The sequence below is a fragment of the Bos grunniens genome, chromosome 9, assembly GCF_055505025.1.
Source record: "Bos grunniens cultivar Pamir isolate PY7600 chromosome 9, Bosgru_T2T1.0, whole genome shotgun sequence".
Lineage (NCBI taxonomy): Eukaryota > Metazoa > Chordata > Mammalia > Artiodactyla > Bovidae > Bos > Bos grunniens.
Window position 1 is genome coordinate 19,450,663 of NC_141173.1, and position 16,412 is coordinate 19,467,074.

The 16,412-nt window shown below is 34.0% G+C and overlaps 1 protein-coding gene across 10 annotated transcripts in view; it reads right to left on the bottom strand.

Annotated features, from left to right (window-relative positions):
• Positions 1 to 16,412, bottom strand: part of PHIP (PHIP subunit of CUL4-Ring ligase complex) — a 128,533-nt gene that overhangs the window by 13,899 nt on the left and 98,222 nt on the right. For all 10 annotated transcript variants that reach the window (XM_086316896.1, XM_086316893.1, XM_086316895.1 and 7 more), the window contains 8 exons: positions 13,024 to 13,135; positions 12,782 to 12,843; positions 10,521 to 10,676; positions 8,055 to 8,175; positions 5,227 to 5,352; positions 2,214 to 2,283; positions 1,828 to 1,881; positions 1,421 to 1,570 (listed from right to left, as the gene is read on the bottom strand). In XM_086316896.1, coding sequence (XP_086173022.1) covers positions 1,421 to 1,570; positions 1,828 to 1,881; positions 2,214 to 2,283; positions 5,227 to 5,352; positions 8,055 to 8,175; positions 10,521 to 10,676; positions 12,782 to 12,843; positions 13,024 to 13,135 — 851 coding nt within the window. The remainder of the gene's footprint in view (positions 1 to 1,420; positions 1,571 to 1,827; positions 1,882 to 2,213; positions 2,284 to 5,226; positions 5,353 to 8,054; positions 8,176 to 10,520; positions 10,677 to 12,781; positions 12,844 to 13,023; positions 13,136 to 16,412) is intronic.

Genomic DNA, 16,412 nt, shown 5'->3' on the forward strand with positions numbered 1-16,412 from the left:
TACCATACCCAATGTGTACATTCTTAAAACAAATGTGCTCTGAATTTTGTCAAATCCCTTTTCTGCATTGATATGATGTCATTTTTCCCTTAGTAATTAATTACAATGATTGATTTTTAAATACTGAACCAGCCTTATATCCCTGAGAAAAAAAAAACCCACTTAGGGTACAAAACCATTTTTATATACTGGTGAATTCTATTTGCTGATATTTTATTAGGAATTTTTGCATTTTCTTCTTTAGTACTGTTTTTGACACCAGGATAATAACTGGTTTCATAGAATGAGTACAGAAGCATTCCTTATCTTGAGGAAGAGTGCAGAATTTGTGTTAATTCTTTAAACATCTGGCAGAATTTTTCAGTGAGGACACCTGGGCTTAGAAATTATGAAATACATACTTGGGCTTTCAAGAAACAAAGGGAAATCCACAGGTTCCAAAAACAAAGAGAAATGAAAATCAGAGCACTACAGCATTAGCTTATTTCTTCTCAGAGGTTTTCAGATGGTAGGGTTTGAATTAGTCTAATTTATCACACTGTCAGAATTAAAGATTTATCTTCTACATTTAAGATTACATGTTTCTTGATTTTTAAATGATAAGAAAAGAGTCATTTTATGGTATCTATCAATGAAATTTCTCTATTTCACCACTGCAAATTAGAATACATACATAACAAAACTTATTATAAAGCCACAACAGATACCACAACCAGGTCATGATCTCTTATAAAAAATTTAATTATCATTTGAAACCATGCAATCTTTAATAACTAAAACAAAGAATACAAAAATTATTCAAAATTAAATTTAGATTGCTAAGATTGCAATCAAAAAATAAATACTTATAACATGTTTACTCAAACTTTCTACCATGAATTCCATAAAAATCATAAATTGGCATAACCTACATATACAATAACACCACTTTACATTTACATAGTTTCAATTTAAAATCTATTTTAATGTTTAATAATAAGTAGTAATAGTCTCATTCCATTTCTATAACTCTGTAATAATGATTTAGATTTTTATTAATCTTAGGGATTATAATTATTATTAATAAGTATTATTGTTTCTTAGATAATTTCCATAATAAATCCATAAAATGACAATGGAAAAGGATATGGTAAAAATATACCAGATATAAAAACTAAGTGACTTGCTCAAAACTGTAGAACTGGTAAGAGGCAGAGCTGGGACAATAACTCAATTCTTTGGAGTCTTAGTCCAGGGCTACTTCTTTTTTACCACATTGTTCAATTTAGATGCTCTACATAATCAGATGGATAATGGGAACATGTTTCAAATAAAAAGTAAATAAACTATAATCATAAAAATAAATAGTAAACTGTCATGTATAAGATACATATATATACACACAAAAATCAAAGTGGCAAGTATTCTCAGAAATACTTACTGGATATTCAAGAAGATCTACTGGCTGGCGGAAAGGCTCAGAATCTTCACATTGAAATATGAGATTTAACAATTCTTGACACTGTTTCTTCCATGCTTGAATATCGTAAGACTGTGCTCTGTTACGTAATCTTCTTCTAGGCTGATGGTCCTAAATTAAATGTTCAAATATATCAATAAAATAACATATAATACAATTTTCATTTTTAATCTTGGATAACTAGGTAATAATAGAGTAATTCAGATAAAAGAAAGCATCACTCATCTAGTTCTGAAAACCATGCATTTTTGTGATGGAAGTTGATTTGGAAGTAATACTTAATCTATCTTTGAAACTACTAAAAGTAAAAAACTGCTCAATACATTTTAATTCATATAAAGTACTTTGCTAAAACAAAAATTTATTACCTTCCTTTTCCGGGTAGAAGTTCCTGGCACATCAGCATCTTCTTTCTCTTCTTCCTTTGAAGCAAGAATTTATCAGATTAATAAAATATTCAAGGTTCCACTATATTCTACAGTCTTTTATTAGCAATTATCTCCTTTATATTCTGGAAAACCCAGAGTATATATGATACTGTAACACTTAACTGACTCATTTTAAAAAGTCTCCCTCCACCCACTGTTTAAAACAATTTTAACTGAAACAATTCTCTTTTTTTTTTTTAAGTTAACTGAGAGCATTAGGCAAAAAAAAATTTCATAATAGCAGTTGTCTGAAAACTACTATGTGTAAATTTCTTTTTATATATAGGACACAACCAATGTAGTAATCGTAATGAAATATTAAATACCTCAGAGTCAGACAAAACTTTCTTCTTCATTGAATTGTAGAGTGGAATTATGTTATAACAAGTCTGATCCCTAAATAACAAGGAAATGTTAGTATACAAGACTGGAGTCACGAGATTTTTGTCCTTTAAACCTGTTACTAAAACCAGATTTTAAGATAAAACTTTTGAGCTGAAGACTTTCTTCATCAGTTAACTCCAAAACCCTATGCACACACATCTGCCCCTGCCCCTCCCCTCCCCTCCACATGAAGCCTCTACCCTGGCCCATTTCATCACACCAAGCCCAATTCCCATCTCAGGATTTGCTCAGGTCACTGCTGTGCCTAGAATACTTTCCCTCCTTCGGTCTACAAGAGATAGCTAGTTTACCTCCTGTCTTCTGTTCCTTCTTCCTTTTACTCTTAAGCATAGGCATTCCCTAAAATTTTGTCCTTAGCTATCGTCCATACCTTTTGCCCAGGTCATCTTATATATCTGCAGTTTTTCTGTGTTAATGAACTCCAAATTCCTATAACTTGGTTTGACTCTTCAGGTGATTGCTACCATCATCTAAAATTCCCATGTCTACATCCAATTGTCATTTCCCACTCTCCCTTTTCAACTTTTTTTCATTCACACAGTAAGGAATGGTTTTTTGTATCTCTTCCTTTGCCTCCTCCTCATATACCCAATCACCGGTCAAGTTCTGTGATTCCACCTTCAAAATCTCTTGACATCTGCCTGCTTCTCACTTTCATAAATTAAGTTTCCCTCACTTCTTACTTGGTCAGCTATCGAAGTCAATCTGCAGTCAAATTAGTATTTTTTAAAGCAATTTGCATCATGTTATTCTCATGTTAAAATAATTTCAATAGTCCTTCGCTTTCTGTCTCTTCCCCATCAGTTAACACTAGACACTGCATTCAAATTAGTATTTTTCAGGCACAGCATGCCTCATGCTATTCTCATGCACAAATATTTTCAATAGCCTCTTGCTTCCTATGCTCCTATTTTAAGTATAATTTGTTAGATCAGCATTTGAGGTCCTCTGTGATATGGTCCAAACTCAAGTTTAGCACTTCTACCACTATTACTTCTGCTCATGTACTCTCTACTTCACCTGATTTCAATGTACTCAATTCCCTTAACAAATCTTTACTTCTCTCCCTCATGCCATTCCCCATCCCTGGAAGTTCTTTGTTCCCATCTAACTTTTGAATCACTATCTACCTTGTCCATACATCTTAACACGTATCTCCCTGTGCCTGAAATCCCACTCTCATAGCCAGAAGTGACCCTATCCTTCATCTAAACATTCACACAAACTCTTTTTACCTTTTCCCTGTATTACAATTAGTCACAGATTTATCTACCCTATAAAGCTGTATTAACAGGGTAATTATGCATTTCTATCTCCAAGTATCTATTACAACATTTTGTATGTATCTATTACTTGAAATTTGGCCAAATAACTCAATTAAAAAGTAGTTACCAAAATTTCAAGACATACAAAACATCCTGAAAAGTACTACCAGCCGAAAGTGGTTTTCAACAAATTATATACCATTAAAAAACTGTATATATCTAAAACCACTTTTAGATATATACAACATAATGCACTATTATTTTAATCTATTTTCATAAGGCATTTCAAAATAACTATTTGAAAGAAATACAATTTCAAAGCCTATTCCAAACATAAAAATAGTGGCTTCATCTAAATTAATTTGCTAAAATATCAATGGATCATGTGATTCTACTGATCCCTATTTCTTTGGAAAAGTAGATGTTCATAACATACATGATAAAACACAAAATTAAAAATTTTAGTTAAGATATTATAAATTTTATAACCAAGTTATATAAACAGTTTCCTGAGGATAACTAAATTTTTATTATCTTGATTATCAATTTTATCGAAAATCAGCAAAAGCCTAGCAACAGCAGCCCTGGAACTACTCACTACTTGAAATGCAAAGCATTTCCTTAGAGAATAAAGTAGAGGAAGGGCATTAAGCTTACTGTACTAATTTTCTTTGGTGGTTTTTCATATAGGAATTACCTACATTCCTTAGCAAAACAAACAAAAACAAACCCACCTAACACCAAGAAAAGGGACCCTATGATTATGCTGAGTAATGAGAATGAAGCTGAATATGTTTAAATAAAAAGCCTCAATAATCCCTTTATATAAAAATGAAAGCTGATAGCAGGAGAGTATTGAAACTTAAATTATAAAATATCCTATTCGATTAATGAGAAAAAAATTATCAAATATAAATAACCTTAATACAAATTCAGAGCTGTATTTTATACAAAACATATGATCCACTCCTCTGGCTTCAGTTTAGAAGACTCAACTCATTCTATGAATACATAAAATCCATAAGACAAGGAAATAAAAACCCTACTGTCTGAAATATAGCTATCACTCTTGGTACGGGATTAATTAATGGGGAAATAAACTTCACTTTGAAGAAAAAAGCCTTGAATGTTCAAGTTCAGTTTCCTGCTGACCTATTTGAATACTTTTTCATCAACCTGACAGGGATAATACAATATTAAGGTGAAAGGTTCTCAAATAAAATGGCAGACAATCATGTACTGTGAAAATCAAACAAGTTAACCTCTAAAAGATTTAATTTTCTTAACTGTAAATTACAGATAATGACCTCTCCCACCTGTTAGATTTTTATTTGCCTTAGAAGAGCTTATTTAGCTAAAACATTGCATGTTCAATAAAAGCTTGCTATTATTATCCAACACTGGATTTAGAGAAACATCCATGTTTTCTTATGTAAATCAGAACACAACTGTAATACAATCTCTATGATTTCATAATTATTATTAGCCAATGAACTTACATATGCTTCCTATTTGGAGAGGACCTGTGGTTGTATCACAGCACATATTTGTGTAGTATGACAAGGCGTCTAATAAAAAATGATTGCATTCTATGTTTTGACATTTTACATTTTAAAATACCACCATTAATTATTACAGTAATATAATTAAGTGTGGAAAAATAACTCACTTTATAAAATGTAGAAGAAGATCAGTCACAAATTTAGCAGATTTCACAATAGGGCTTCCAGGCTCATTAAATGTTCGTGTATTATGCTCTATATATCGAACTTCCCACATTAGGGAAGAAACTCGCCTTTAAACAAACAAAATGCAGAAGTCTTATTAGCCTCTTTAGAATAAACTTAGAAATACATAAACACATTTTAAAACCAAGACATTCTGACTTTTTAATTGCAGTCTTAAATCAATTATAAAACTCACACCTTAAAAAACTGTTTAAAAAAAAAAACTGAATCTCAGTTGTGTCACAGGGTAAAAAAAGAGTAGCAATATTATATATTGGCATAGAAAATGTCCGGATTAGACACATTAGACTATCAACAGGGCCTTCATTTAGGGAGAGAGACTGAAAGGAGAGCATAAGGAGGAGAGGAACAGTGGAGTTTTAGTTTTTCCTTTATATATCCTTTTCATGTATGGTGTCAATTTTAATAATAAACATATCTAACTTTTTCATAAAAAGGGAAACAACCAATTTCAATCTAATTTTATTGCTAGTAATCAAGTAACATTTAAAAGTGAAAAGCTAACTAATAGCCTGCTTAAGGGACAAAAAGTATACTAAGAAATCTATCTAAATGAAAAAAAAATTTTTTTACACAAAATTAATGATACAGTTGATCCTTGAACAATGCAGCACTGACCCTCCTCCAAGTCTAAAATCTGAGTACAATGTTAGAATTGGCTTTCCCTATCCAAGGTTCTGCATACATGCATTATGTAGTACTACAGGTATTATTGAGAAGGGTGTGGCAACCCACTCCAGTATTCTTGCCTAGAGAATTTCATGGACAGAAGAGCCTGGCAGGCTACAGTCTATGTGGTCACAAAGAGTCAAGACACAACTGAGTGACTAAGCTTAGCACAGTACACATATTATTGGGAAAAAATCCATGTGTAAATGGACCTATGCAATTCAAACCCATGCTGTTCGTGAGTCAACTGTACTAAAATTTTGAAGTTTTATTTTATTTCAGTTTTAACTAAAGAAAAATCCAAAAGTTACTTTTAGAATATCAACCAGCTTAAAATGACATGGAAGAAAATACTCAAAAAACTTTACTGATGTGTAAACAGAAAACAATTACATGGAATTTTAAAAACTACATATATATAAAATGTAATTGTGCATATAGAAGCATACAGAAAAGCTTCTGTAAGTTTCCAATAGCATCTCCATGGCTCATTCTAATGAAAGAATCACAGGCCATTTTCAAAGTACCCTATAGAAACTGTGTGTAAAGTAAGGCATGAGGATTTAATATCAGTAGAGCAAACTGATAGTGGTTTAAGACTGAACTAGAAGTGCCAAAGAGGCACTATAAACTGTAGGAAGTCTGAAGCCAATGAACAGAGAAGAAGCAAAAGAGCCTGAAACAGTGAAATAGCTCATGATGGCTTCATTATTATGAAATAAGAACATAACTCAGGTCTATAACCGGAGAAGGCAATGGCACCCCACTCCAGTACTCTCGCCTGGAAAATCCCATGGACGGAGGAGCCTGATAGGCTGCAGTCCTTGGGGTTGCTAAGAGTCGGACACGACTGAGCAACTTCACTTTCACTTTTCACTTTCATGCATTGGAGAAGGAAATGGCAACCCACTCCAGTGTTCTTGCCTGGAGAATCCCAGGGACGGGGGAGCCTACTGGGCTGCCGTCTATGGGGTCGCACAGAGTCGGACACGACTGAAGTGACTTAGCAGCAGCAGCAGGTCTATAACTACATTATCTGGTTAAAAATCAGGTCATTTCTAATTTAAGTAAGGACTCTGATTCAAAAGTTCTTTTCCTCAATTGATTACTAAGCTAGGTTAAAGCCAAAAAGCCTAATTAAGTTGCAATGTAAAGAGTACACCTTAGCAGTTCTTATGCTGAGCAGAATTCCTATGAGAAAATACATTTTTAACAATGGTTGGAGATGGCAGAAATTTATCTTTCTAGATATAGTCCAACTATTAGAGTGTAGAAAACAATTTACATAAAAAATATGAATACAAAATATGATGAAAAATTTCCTTAAGTTAAATAGTAACTTAAGTAAATAGCAGTATAAATAATTGCAGTAACGTAAAACAGGTCACCAAAATTAAGTTTTAATGCAGTATTAGTTAAGTTAAAATGCTATTGGCCTGCTAAGCAAAAGTCATTAAGAAAGATGAAAAGCTAAAAGAATGATTTCATTTATGTCAAAAAAAATTTAAGACATGTTAGCCAATAAACCTACAAAGTCTGCCCAAGATTAGAACTCAATGTTTATCAAAACTGCTAACCAGCAGATGCAAATTAAATGAAATTACATCTTTTAAAAACTCTAGTTATATTTCAAACTAAGCTACAACTATAATAAAGTAGCCCAAATTTTCCTAATTTCACTTTTAAGAAGTATTCATAAGCTAAATTAATAAGAGAACAATATTTAATATTATTCTATGAAAAATCCGTGAACAAATATCTCAATGTGCTATCTAAGAGAAAATAAAACATGTTGGATAAATTCATAAAATACAGTATGAAGAGAGTGACCATTGTTCATATTTATTTCTAAGTGTGGTCCACAAACCAGCAGCACCAGCATCACTGGGAACTTGTTAGAAAGGCAGTATCTCAGGTTTACTCTAAACCTACTACCAGATTCTGCATTTTTAACAAGATCCCACTGTTAAATGGGATGTGTGTTAAAATTTGAGAAACACTGCTAGGAGGATCAGTAAATGGCTGAAAGAATCATTTAGCTTTCCTTTGGCAGTAGCTACAGCAAGCAAATGATTCTAACCTGTAAAACCTGTTTTCCAGTCTCTGTTTAATCGTACTTAAATCCGTTGGATATGCCACTACAGTGCAATACATAGGATACGCTTGCAGATCCACAGGGGCCACAAATGCTGAAGCAATATCTAAAATAAATGAACAAGTAAGTTTATAAATTCATCTTTTTATTGCTTAAAGTACTTCACAATTCTTCTTGATATAAGCCTTAAGTTCAAATCCACATAAAGTCTACCACTATCTTTTGACAGAAAAAACATACAGTTTAGCTAACACAGACTCACTTTTTATTATGTCTGCATTTGTACTGCAAAATTCTAGGAATGTTATTCAAAGATTCTTTAGAAAAGATGATAGACAATATATAAATCTGACCTATTAAAGAACATCCACATGTATTTCCATAATTAAAACCAGGTCATTCCTGAATCTATGTGTTTGGTAGTAACTGTTTTGACATAATTACTAAAATTACTTAAGATAGTATGTGAGACAGTAATTCATTAAGAGCTGCCATCTTATAAAAGACATCAGATGAAAATATCTTCCAATATGTGTCTCCAATGTCTTCAGCTCTTATTCACAGTAATTTCTGCCTTAGATTCTTTGAAGCAGATTCCCTACTCAAATGTATACCTACTCAGTATGTATTTAGTCTACCCAGAGTTCAGATAATTATGTTCTATGGTCACTGTTCTTTCTTCAAACAAAGCAAAGCAGTTCATATACCCTCATCTCTCCCTTTACAATATTCTATTGTGTATATGTATATCAAGTTAAGAGGGAAAATGGTATACCTACCCATCTAACTCAGCTTTCAACCCTCCTCCTCTAATTTACATCATTCCAGCCTAAGTATGTCAAGGGTTTTAAAATTAGGTTCTGGAGGATTTACATTTTTCACTGGTACCCTTGGCATTTCTGGAGCTCTCACTCTGAAATTCAGTTTGCTGTTGTTCAACTGATAATTTGTGTGTGACTCTTTGTGTCCGAAGGACTGCAGCACACCAGGCTTCCCTGTCCCTCACTATTGATACTATAAATATATCCCATCCTCTGTCACCCCCTTCTCCTCTTGCCCTCAATCTTTCCCAACATCAGGGTCTTTTCCAATGAGTCAGCTGATCCCCAAAGCCAAAGTATTGGAGCTTCAGGATCAGTCCTTCCAATGAACGTTCAGGGTTGATTTCTTTTAGGACTGACTGGCTTGATCTCCTTGCAGTACAAGGGGCTCTCAAGAGTATTCTCCAGTACCATATTTGAAAGAGTCAATTCTTTGGCATCCAGCCTTCAAGGTGCAACTCTCACATCCATAACATGACTACTGGAAAAACCATAGCTTTGACTACAGGGACCTTTGTCAGCAAAGTGATGCCTCTGCTTTTTACTATGCTGTCTAGGTTTGTCATAGCTTTTCTTCCAAGAACCAAGAATCTTTTAATTTCATTGCTGCAGTCACCATCTGTAGTGATTTTGGAGCCTAAGAAAATAAAGTCTGTCACTATTTTCACTTTTTCTCCATCTCTTCGCCATGAAGTGATGGGACTGTAGTCTATGATCTCAAGTTTTTTTGAATGTTGAGTTTTAAGCCAGCTTTTTCACTCTCCTCCTTCACCCTCATCAAGAGGCTCTTTAGCTCCTCTTTCTTTGCTTTCTGCCACTACAGTGGAATCATCTGTATATCTGAGGTTGTTGATATTTCTTCCAGGAATCTTGATTCCAGCTTGTGATTCATCCAGCCCAGCATTTTTCATAATGTACTCTGCATAGAAGTTAAATAAGCAGGGTGACAATATACATCCTTGACATACTCTCTTCCCAATTTGGAACCAGTCTGTTCCATGTCTGGTTCTAACTGTTGCTTTTTGACCTGCATACAGATTTCACAGGAGGCAGGTAAGGTGGTCTAGTATTCTCATCTCTTAAGAAATTTTCCACAGTTTGCTGTGATCCACACAGTCAAAAGCTTTAGCATAGTCAATGAAGCAGAAGCAGACTTTTTTTGGTACTCCCTTGCTTTCTCTATGATCCAATGGATGCTGGCAATTTGATCTCTGGTTCCTCTGCCTTTTCTAAATCTAGCTTACACATCTGGAAGTTCTTGATTCACATACTGGCTGATGCCTCGCTTGAAGGATTTGAGCATATACCTTGCTAGCATGTGAAATGAGTGTAACTGTGCAGTAGTCTAAACAGTCTTGGGCAGGCACTGAAATTCAACTAAAGCATTTATAATTGTTTCAGATATTTGAGTCTTGTGTAAAACTGCATGTAAAAAAATCACTTAAAAATATTTGAAAACACTGACTTATAACAAAAAATAATTTTGCTTGAATAAATTTTTTTTTCCCCTTTGCTTACTGGCAACATTTTCTAGCTATCTTCATGCATATATATGTAAATAGATAGATACACACACACACATAGAGAGAGTATATACATATATATTTTTTCATATGTTGTTATTATTTACCTAGTGTCATCAACTGGTTTATTCCTGTAACAATTCTTTCACATTCTTCATCCCTGGGATTGGAACCCCATTCACCATCAAGAGGCTTATAGATCAATGATCTGGTTTCAACATCGGTTAAAGGAACACTGGTACCTAGTTCTTCAGGAAATACAGCTGAAATAGAAAGAAATGAGATTTAATGAAAATATGTGGTAATATCAGTAATATTTAAGTTACCTTTAGAATCAGAGTTGATATTTTTATAAAATTAAACTATACCTTTGTAAAGATTTGGTAAGTATTAGTCTTTATTTTCATTAAAGGAAAGTTATGTTTCAAGAGTCAATAAAATTTATTCTTTACAACATTAATTTCATGATTAATTTTCTAGATGAGCATGTAATTACTTCTCCAAAATTATACCTCACAACTTGCTTTATTATCAGTTACATGTGAAGGAGAAAGTATTCGTATAAAATCATGAAAATTAAAAAAATTTCTGAGTAATTTCATAATATATAATCTCTAATTTACTCTGATAAAACATGCCATGTGAATTTGAACAAAAGTGGTATTTTTTTTTTTTTTTCAGAAATGTTTTAATCAAAGCCTCACTGTTTTTCTAAAAGTGTAGGGACAGTCAGAATTATGAATAATGACAGATGATGCTTAGGCTTTTTGCTCTTAAATGATGAAGGTATGCTTTCTGCACGTCTGAATCTTTAATAAAATAATTAGGGGGTGGTGGTGACATAAAAACTACAAATCTGCCAAGGCAATTTTTCTTTGAACAAGACTTCAGGAGAGAAACATTTGGAAATATGCTACTATCTGGTCACGAAACTCCTCCTCCTCTAGAAATGTAATTAAACTCTTGAGTGCCTATATATGTATAACGGAATAGAACAGAAACAACAAAAATCACCCCCTCCACACAGCAATATACTGAGGTCGGAAACAACAGTGTATTACTGTTACTCATTCATTTCAAGAAGTACCCCAGGGATTATATCTATTAGCTTCATTTCTCTCACATTCACAATAGTCTGATATGAGTTCAAATTCAAACCTTCACAAAGGAGAGAAATAAAACTGGAAGGTAAGTCATGTAACACATTTACAAGCCGATTAACACATTGTACAGTATTAAACAACTCTAATTTAGCAATGAGATGAAAAAGACATTATTGGTACTGGTCTCTCAAAGTGACAATTTCTAGAAAGAACTAGTCTTAATCAAAATCCGCATGACCATTTTCTCATTTCTAAGATTTACCAGATTGGGTTTACTTTTTTCACATTATCTTTTTTCTGAATTTTTTTAATATAATAATTAGTGAGGAATTCCATTTGTAAATGATCGGTTCTACTATGTTACAAGTCAGGTTGTTTTTCTTTTTTAAAAAATTCTTATCTGATAGTAAAAGTAACATACTATTAAAAAAAACAAACAGTAATGTAAAAGATAATTTGTGGAAGTCCTCATATCCCCATCCTTTAAAACTTTTTAGACATATACAGTTGTATGTGTTTTATTTTCTTAAACTGAAACAAATATGGGCAATGACATAGAAAATGCAATATCCAGGCTTAGACACACTGGTCTTTTCTCAGTTCCAGGAAGATGTCATTCTTACTGCCAACGGCTAACTCCCAAATTCTAAGGCAATGTGTCAGGCCATATGCAAAATGACAGTTATTATAATTACCTACTCATTGAGACCTTACATGTGTCAGGCTCTATAATAAGCACTTTACACATATGATATCATTTAATTCTCAGAGCAGCCCTATAAGAAAAGTATTGGTTTATAGTTCCAAAGACTGAATACTAAGCATCTCGAGTTTCAAGGCGTAAAGGAACTTGTCAAGATGACACAGAGAAAAGATGGCAGAGCTAGGATATGAATCTATACTTCATTCAAAAAAGCCTGACCTCTCAGTATTATGCTGTATTCTATGTATTTTGCTGGAGTTGTAAAAATATCTTTGCTCCCAAGTGCTCATCTTCTACAGTGAATAACAACAAGCAAATCAGTATATTTTGCTGTAATTATCTTCAACCTTCCCTCTTAAACTACAAATTCCAAGTGGACAAGGATTATGTTTAGTCTAGTCACTATTATGCCTCCCCTACCTCCAGGGTCAATAAAAATGCATGTGGAATGAATATTTTCTACTTGCTCTTCATCAAGAACTCTTTGTACCTACAAGTTATCAAATCAGATTTTTATTTAAGAAATGAATTCCGTAACAGACACAAAAAACTTTACACTTACCATTGTTAGGTATAAGCTCCATATCCCAAGGACTCATCTTTTCTGTATCTCCATTGTCCCAGCTTAAAGAAAGGAAAACCTTTATATTAAAAAATCTAAACACTGCATTGCAATTTCAATAAAATCACACTGAAAAATAAAGTAACTACTTCAGTGTTTAAAAGGAGTATCTTTAGCATTTTAACAGATGGGGAAAACATTCAAAGCAAGTCAGGCTGAACCAAAACACAATACTTCCTTACCAAACATTGTAGCACTGGAACAAACTATCAGGGTACTCAGGCTGAAGTGGTTCCTGGCTCTCAATTGTTCCAAACCACCAGGCATCATCTATGACTGATCTGAAACGGTCACCTGGCCAAGAATAAAAGCCATTTCATTACTCTTAAATGAAACGCTGCTGCTGCTCCTCTTTCCCAAAGTATCCCTTTAAGATGCTAAAAAGCCTGTATTATTATTAAAAGACCTATAAAAAATGACCTACACACTCCAAAATAAATTAGTAAATAAATAAAATCAGCAATACTGAGAGGAAAAGTTATATAACAAGCACACCTGAAGTGTGACTTATCACCTTTCAGACCATTTTTTACCATTTATTATGGTAAGGAGAAATTCACTCTTATTTTAAACATTTTTACCAATCTACCACTTTACACCCACTTTTCCTTCCTACAGAAAGAAAAAACAAAACAAAAACTAACCTTTGTAAAACAGACAGCACTCTATAATCTTTTCCTTAACCAACTGCATTCAGCTGTCATATTACTGAAAACTGCTTTCCTCAAAGACTCTGATAAGCTATCTCCTCACCTTCCCTCCATGTCATATGAAAACTGTTAACTACTCCCTGCCTTTTTACCATGCTTTCCCCTTTCTAAGCTCTCACAGTACTTAAGTGATTTTTCTCCTGGTTAATTCTGAAAGATTTGAGTTCAAATAACTTATCCATGTCACTTTAAACAAATTAATCTTATCTGAATCAGTTTCATTTTCAAACCCACTTTAAAAAGTGTTTATATTCACATTTTTTTTACCAAAAAGGATTTAACAATGTACAAAGACATGTAGTCGTCCTTCAACATCTGTGGCAGATTGACTGGCTGCAGGACACTTCAGATACCAAAATCTGTGGATACTCAACTTCCATATATAAAATCACGTGTACGTGCATGTAACCTATGTATACCTTCCCGCATACTTTAAATCATCTCTAGATTATTTATAATATAGTTAATACAATGTAAGTGCTATCAAAATAGCTGTAAATACTATGTAAATAGTTGGCCAGCATAAGGCAAATTCAAATTCGCTTTCTGGAACTTTCTGGAAATTTTTTTTCTCCAGAATATTTTTGCTGCAAGGTTGGCTCAATCTGTAGCTATGGAGGGCCAACTGTAGGAGCATAAAATGCTTTGAAAAAAATAAATATAATGACAAAAAAGGAAAGTTGGAACCAGGCTGTTAATAGAACACAACTGCATGTTGCTGAGTTATATATATGTATGTATATACATATTCTGGGTGAGCATGCACTGAGATCAAATTTAGGTTCAAATTCAAGCATTCAAACAGCAAATATTAACAGGGAAATATGAGCTATTACTAGAGAGTCTCTAACTGCTCCTGAGATACATATTAGTGACACTATACTTAGTGAGAAGACATTACATAATTTAAGAAGCAGCATTACTGACATCACCAACACCTGAAGAGTAAACACAGTACTGAGTTTCATAAAGCTATTTCTTGTGATCCTACTTAGACTGATGACATTATGCTAAAGAAGAAGAACTGGATAACATGTGCCGTACCACAATGAATGATACTGTACGATAATGACAATAAAATTAGAATAAGGTCTACCAGCGGAGGAGCCTGGTTGGCTGCAGTCCATGGGGTCGCTAAGAGTCAGGCACGACTGAGCGACTTCCCTTTCACTTTTCACTTTCATCCACTGGAGAAGGAAATGACAACCCACTCCAACGTTCTTGCCTGGAGAATCCCAGGGACGGGGGAGCCTGGTGGGCTGCTGTCTATGGGGTCACACAGAGTCGGACACAACTGAAGTGACTTAGCAGCAGCAGAGTCTACCAGAGTAAGCCTTAAGGACTGGCCGAAGTAATTATTACTGATGTAATTTTAAATGGCAGTTGGTAAAAACATCTTCAGAAATAGAAGATTAACTAGTTACCAACTTTAGAAGAAACATTAACAGTAATTTATACATTTAAAATTATAAGATCCAAATGAGAACATTCTGATGTACATCCATTTGGACTATCTCTTCAATATGAACAATGCTTGCCATTATTTCCTTACTTACGTTGTCAGTACATTTCTGGAATATTCCTGGGTTCTAACTGGTAATATTTGTTCTGCCAACTTATTGGCAGATGCATGTCCTTAAAAATCAGAGATGAGAAAACTTCCCTGGTGGATCAGTGGTAAAGAATCCACCTGCCAATGCAGGAGACAGGGGTTTGATTCCTAATCCATATGGCGCAAAGCAACTAAGCCTGCCTGAGAGCCACAGCTATTCAGCATGTGCTCCTGAGCCCGGGAGCGGCAACTACTGAGCCCACGTGACACAGAGCCTGTGCTCTGCAGTGAGAGAAGCTGCTGCAACAAGAAACCCGTGTATCGCAACCAGACAGTAAGCCGGCTCTCCACAGCTAGAGAAAAGCCCATGTAGCAACAAAGATGCACCACAGCCAAAAATAAATAAAATTTTTAAAAGAGATGAAATTAATCTTATCAACACATGGAAATAATTTTAAAAATCACATGTACCAAAGGCTTATCTCCAAAACCAAGAACTTTTAACTCTTTCTTCTTGAATTTACTTACAGTTTTCTACGTGAGTATATAGCTATTCCTTTACTCATCAAGTTCAGACATTAAGTATTGGCCTGTCTCCATATAACTGTATATAAAGGGTATGTGCATTTTGTTTAATCCATTTTCAGTTGTCCTCTGTCAGGCTATACTGTATAAATATTGTTCACTAATGAGTCCAATAGCACACAATTCCTTTCTCGCAAAAATCTGTATAATCACTTCATTTTCTCTGAATTTTATGAATAATTTCCCCACATTCTCTAACAACTCAAACTATAAAACAGTCTTCAATAGATAATTTCCCACAATAATGACAATAAAGTCAAAGTCAAACATGTTAGACAATTTATCAGTTTTACTTTTTCTCCTGAAGATTTCTCTCTAAGAGGACAGTGTCTTCTGGACTGTTTTACAGACTTGCCAGACAGATAGTATTCTGAGACTTCTGCTGACTATTACTTGGGAATTTCTTTTGGCGATTTCCTGTCCTGAATTTCCTGTCTCTTACTGAGATTCCTAGTCTTTATTATTTCCTTATTTGATAGAAAAAACGAACACGGCAATGGACTGGTTCAAAATTGGAAAAGGAGTAGGTCAAGGATGTATATTGTCACCCTGCTTATTTAACTTATAAGCAGAGTACATCATGTGAAATGCCAGGCTAGATGAAGCACAAAGCTGTAATCAAGACTGCCTGGAGAAACATCGATAACCTCAGATATGCAGATGACACCACTCTTAAGACCGAAAGCAAAGAGGAACTAAACAGCCTCTTGATGAAGGTGAAAAG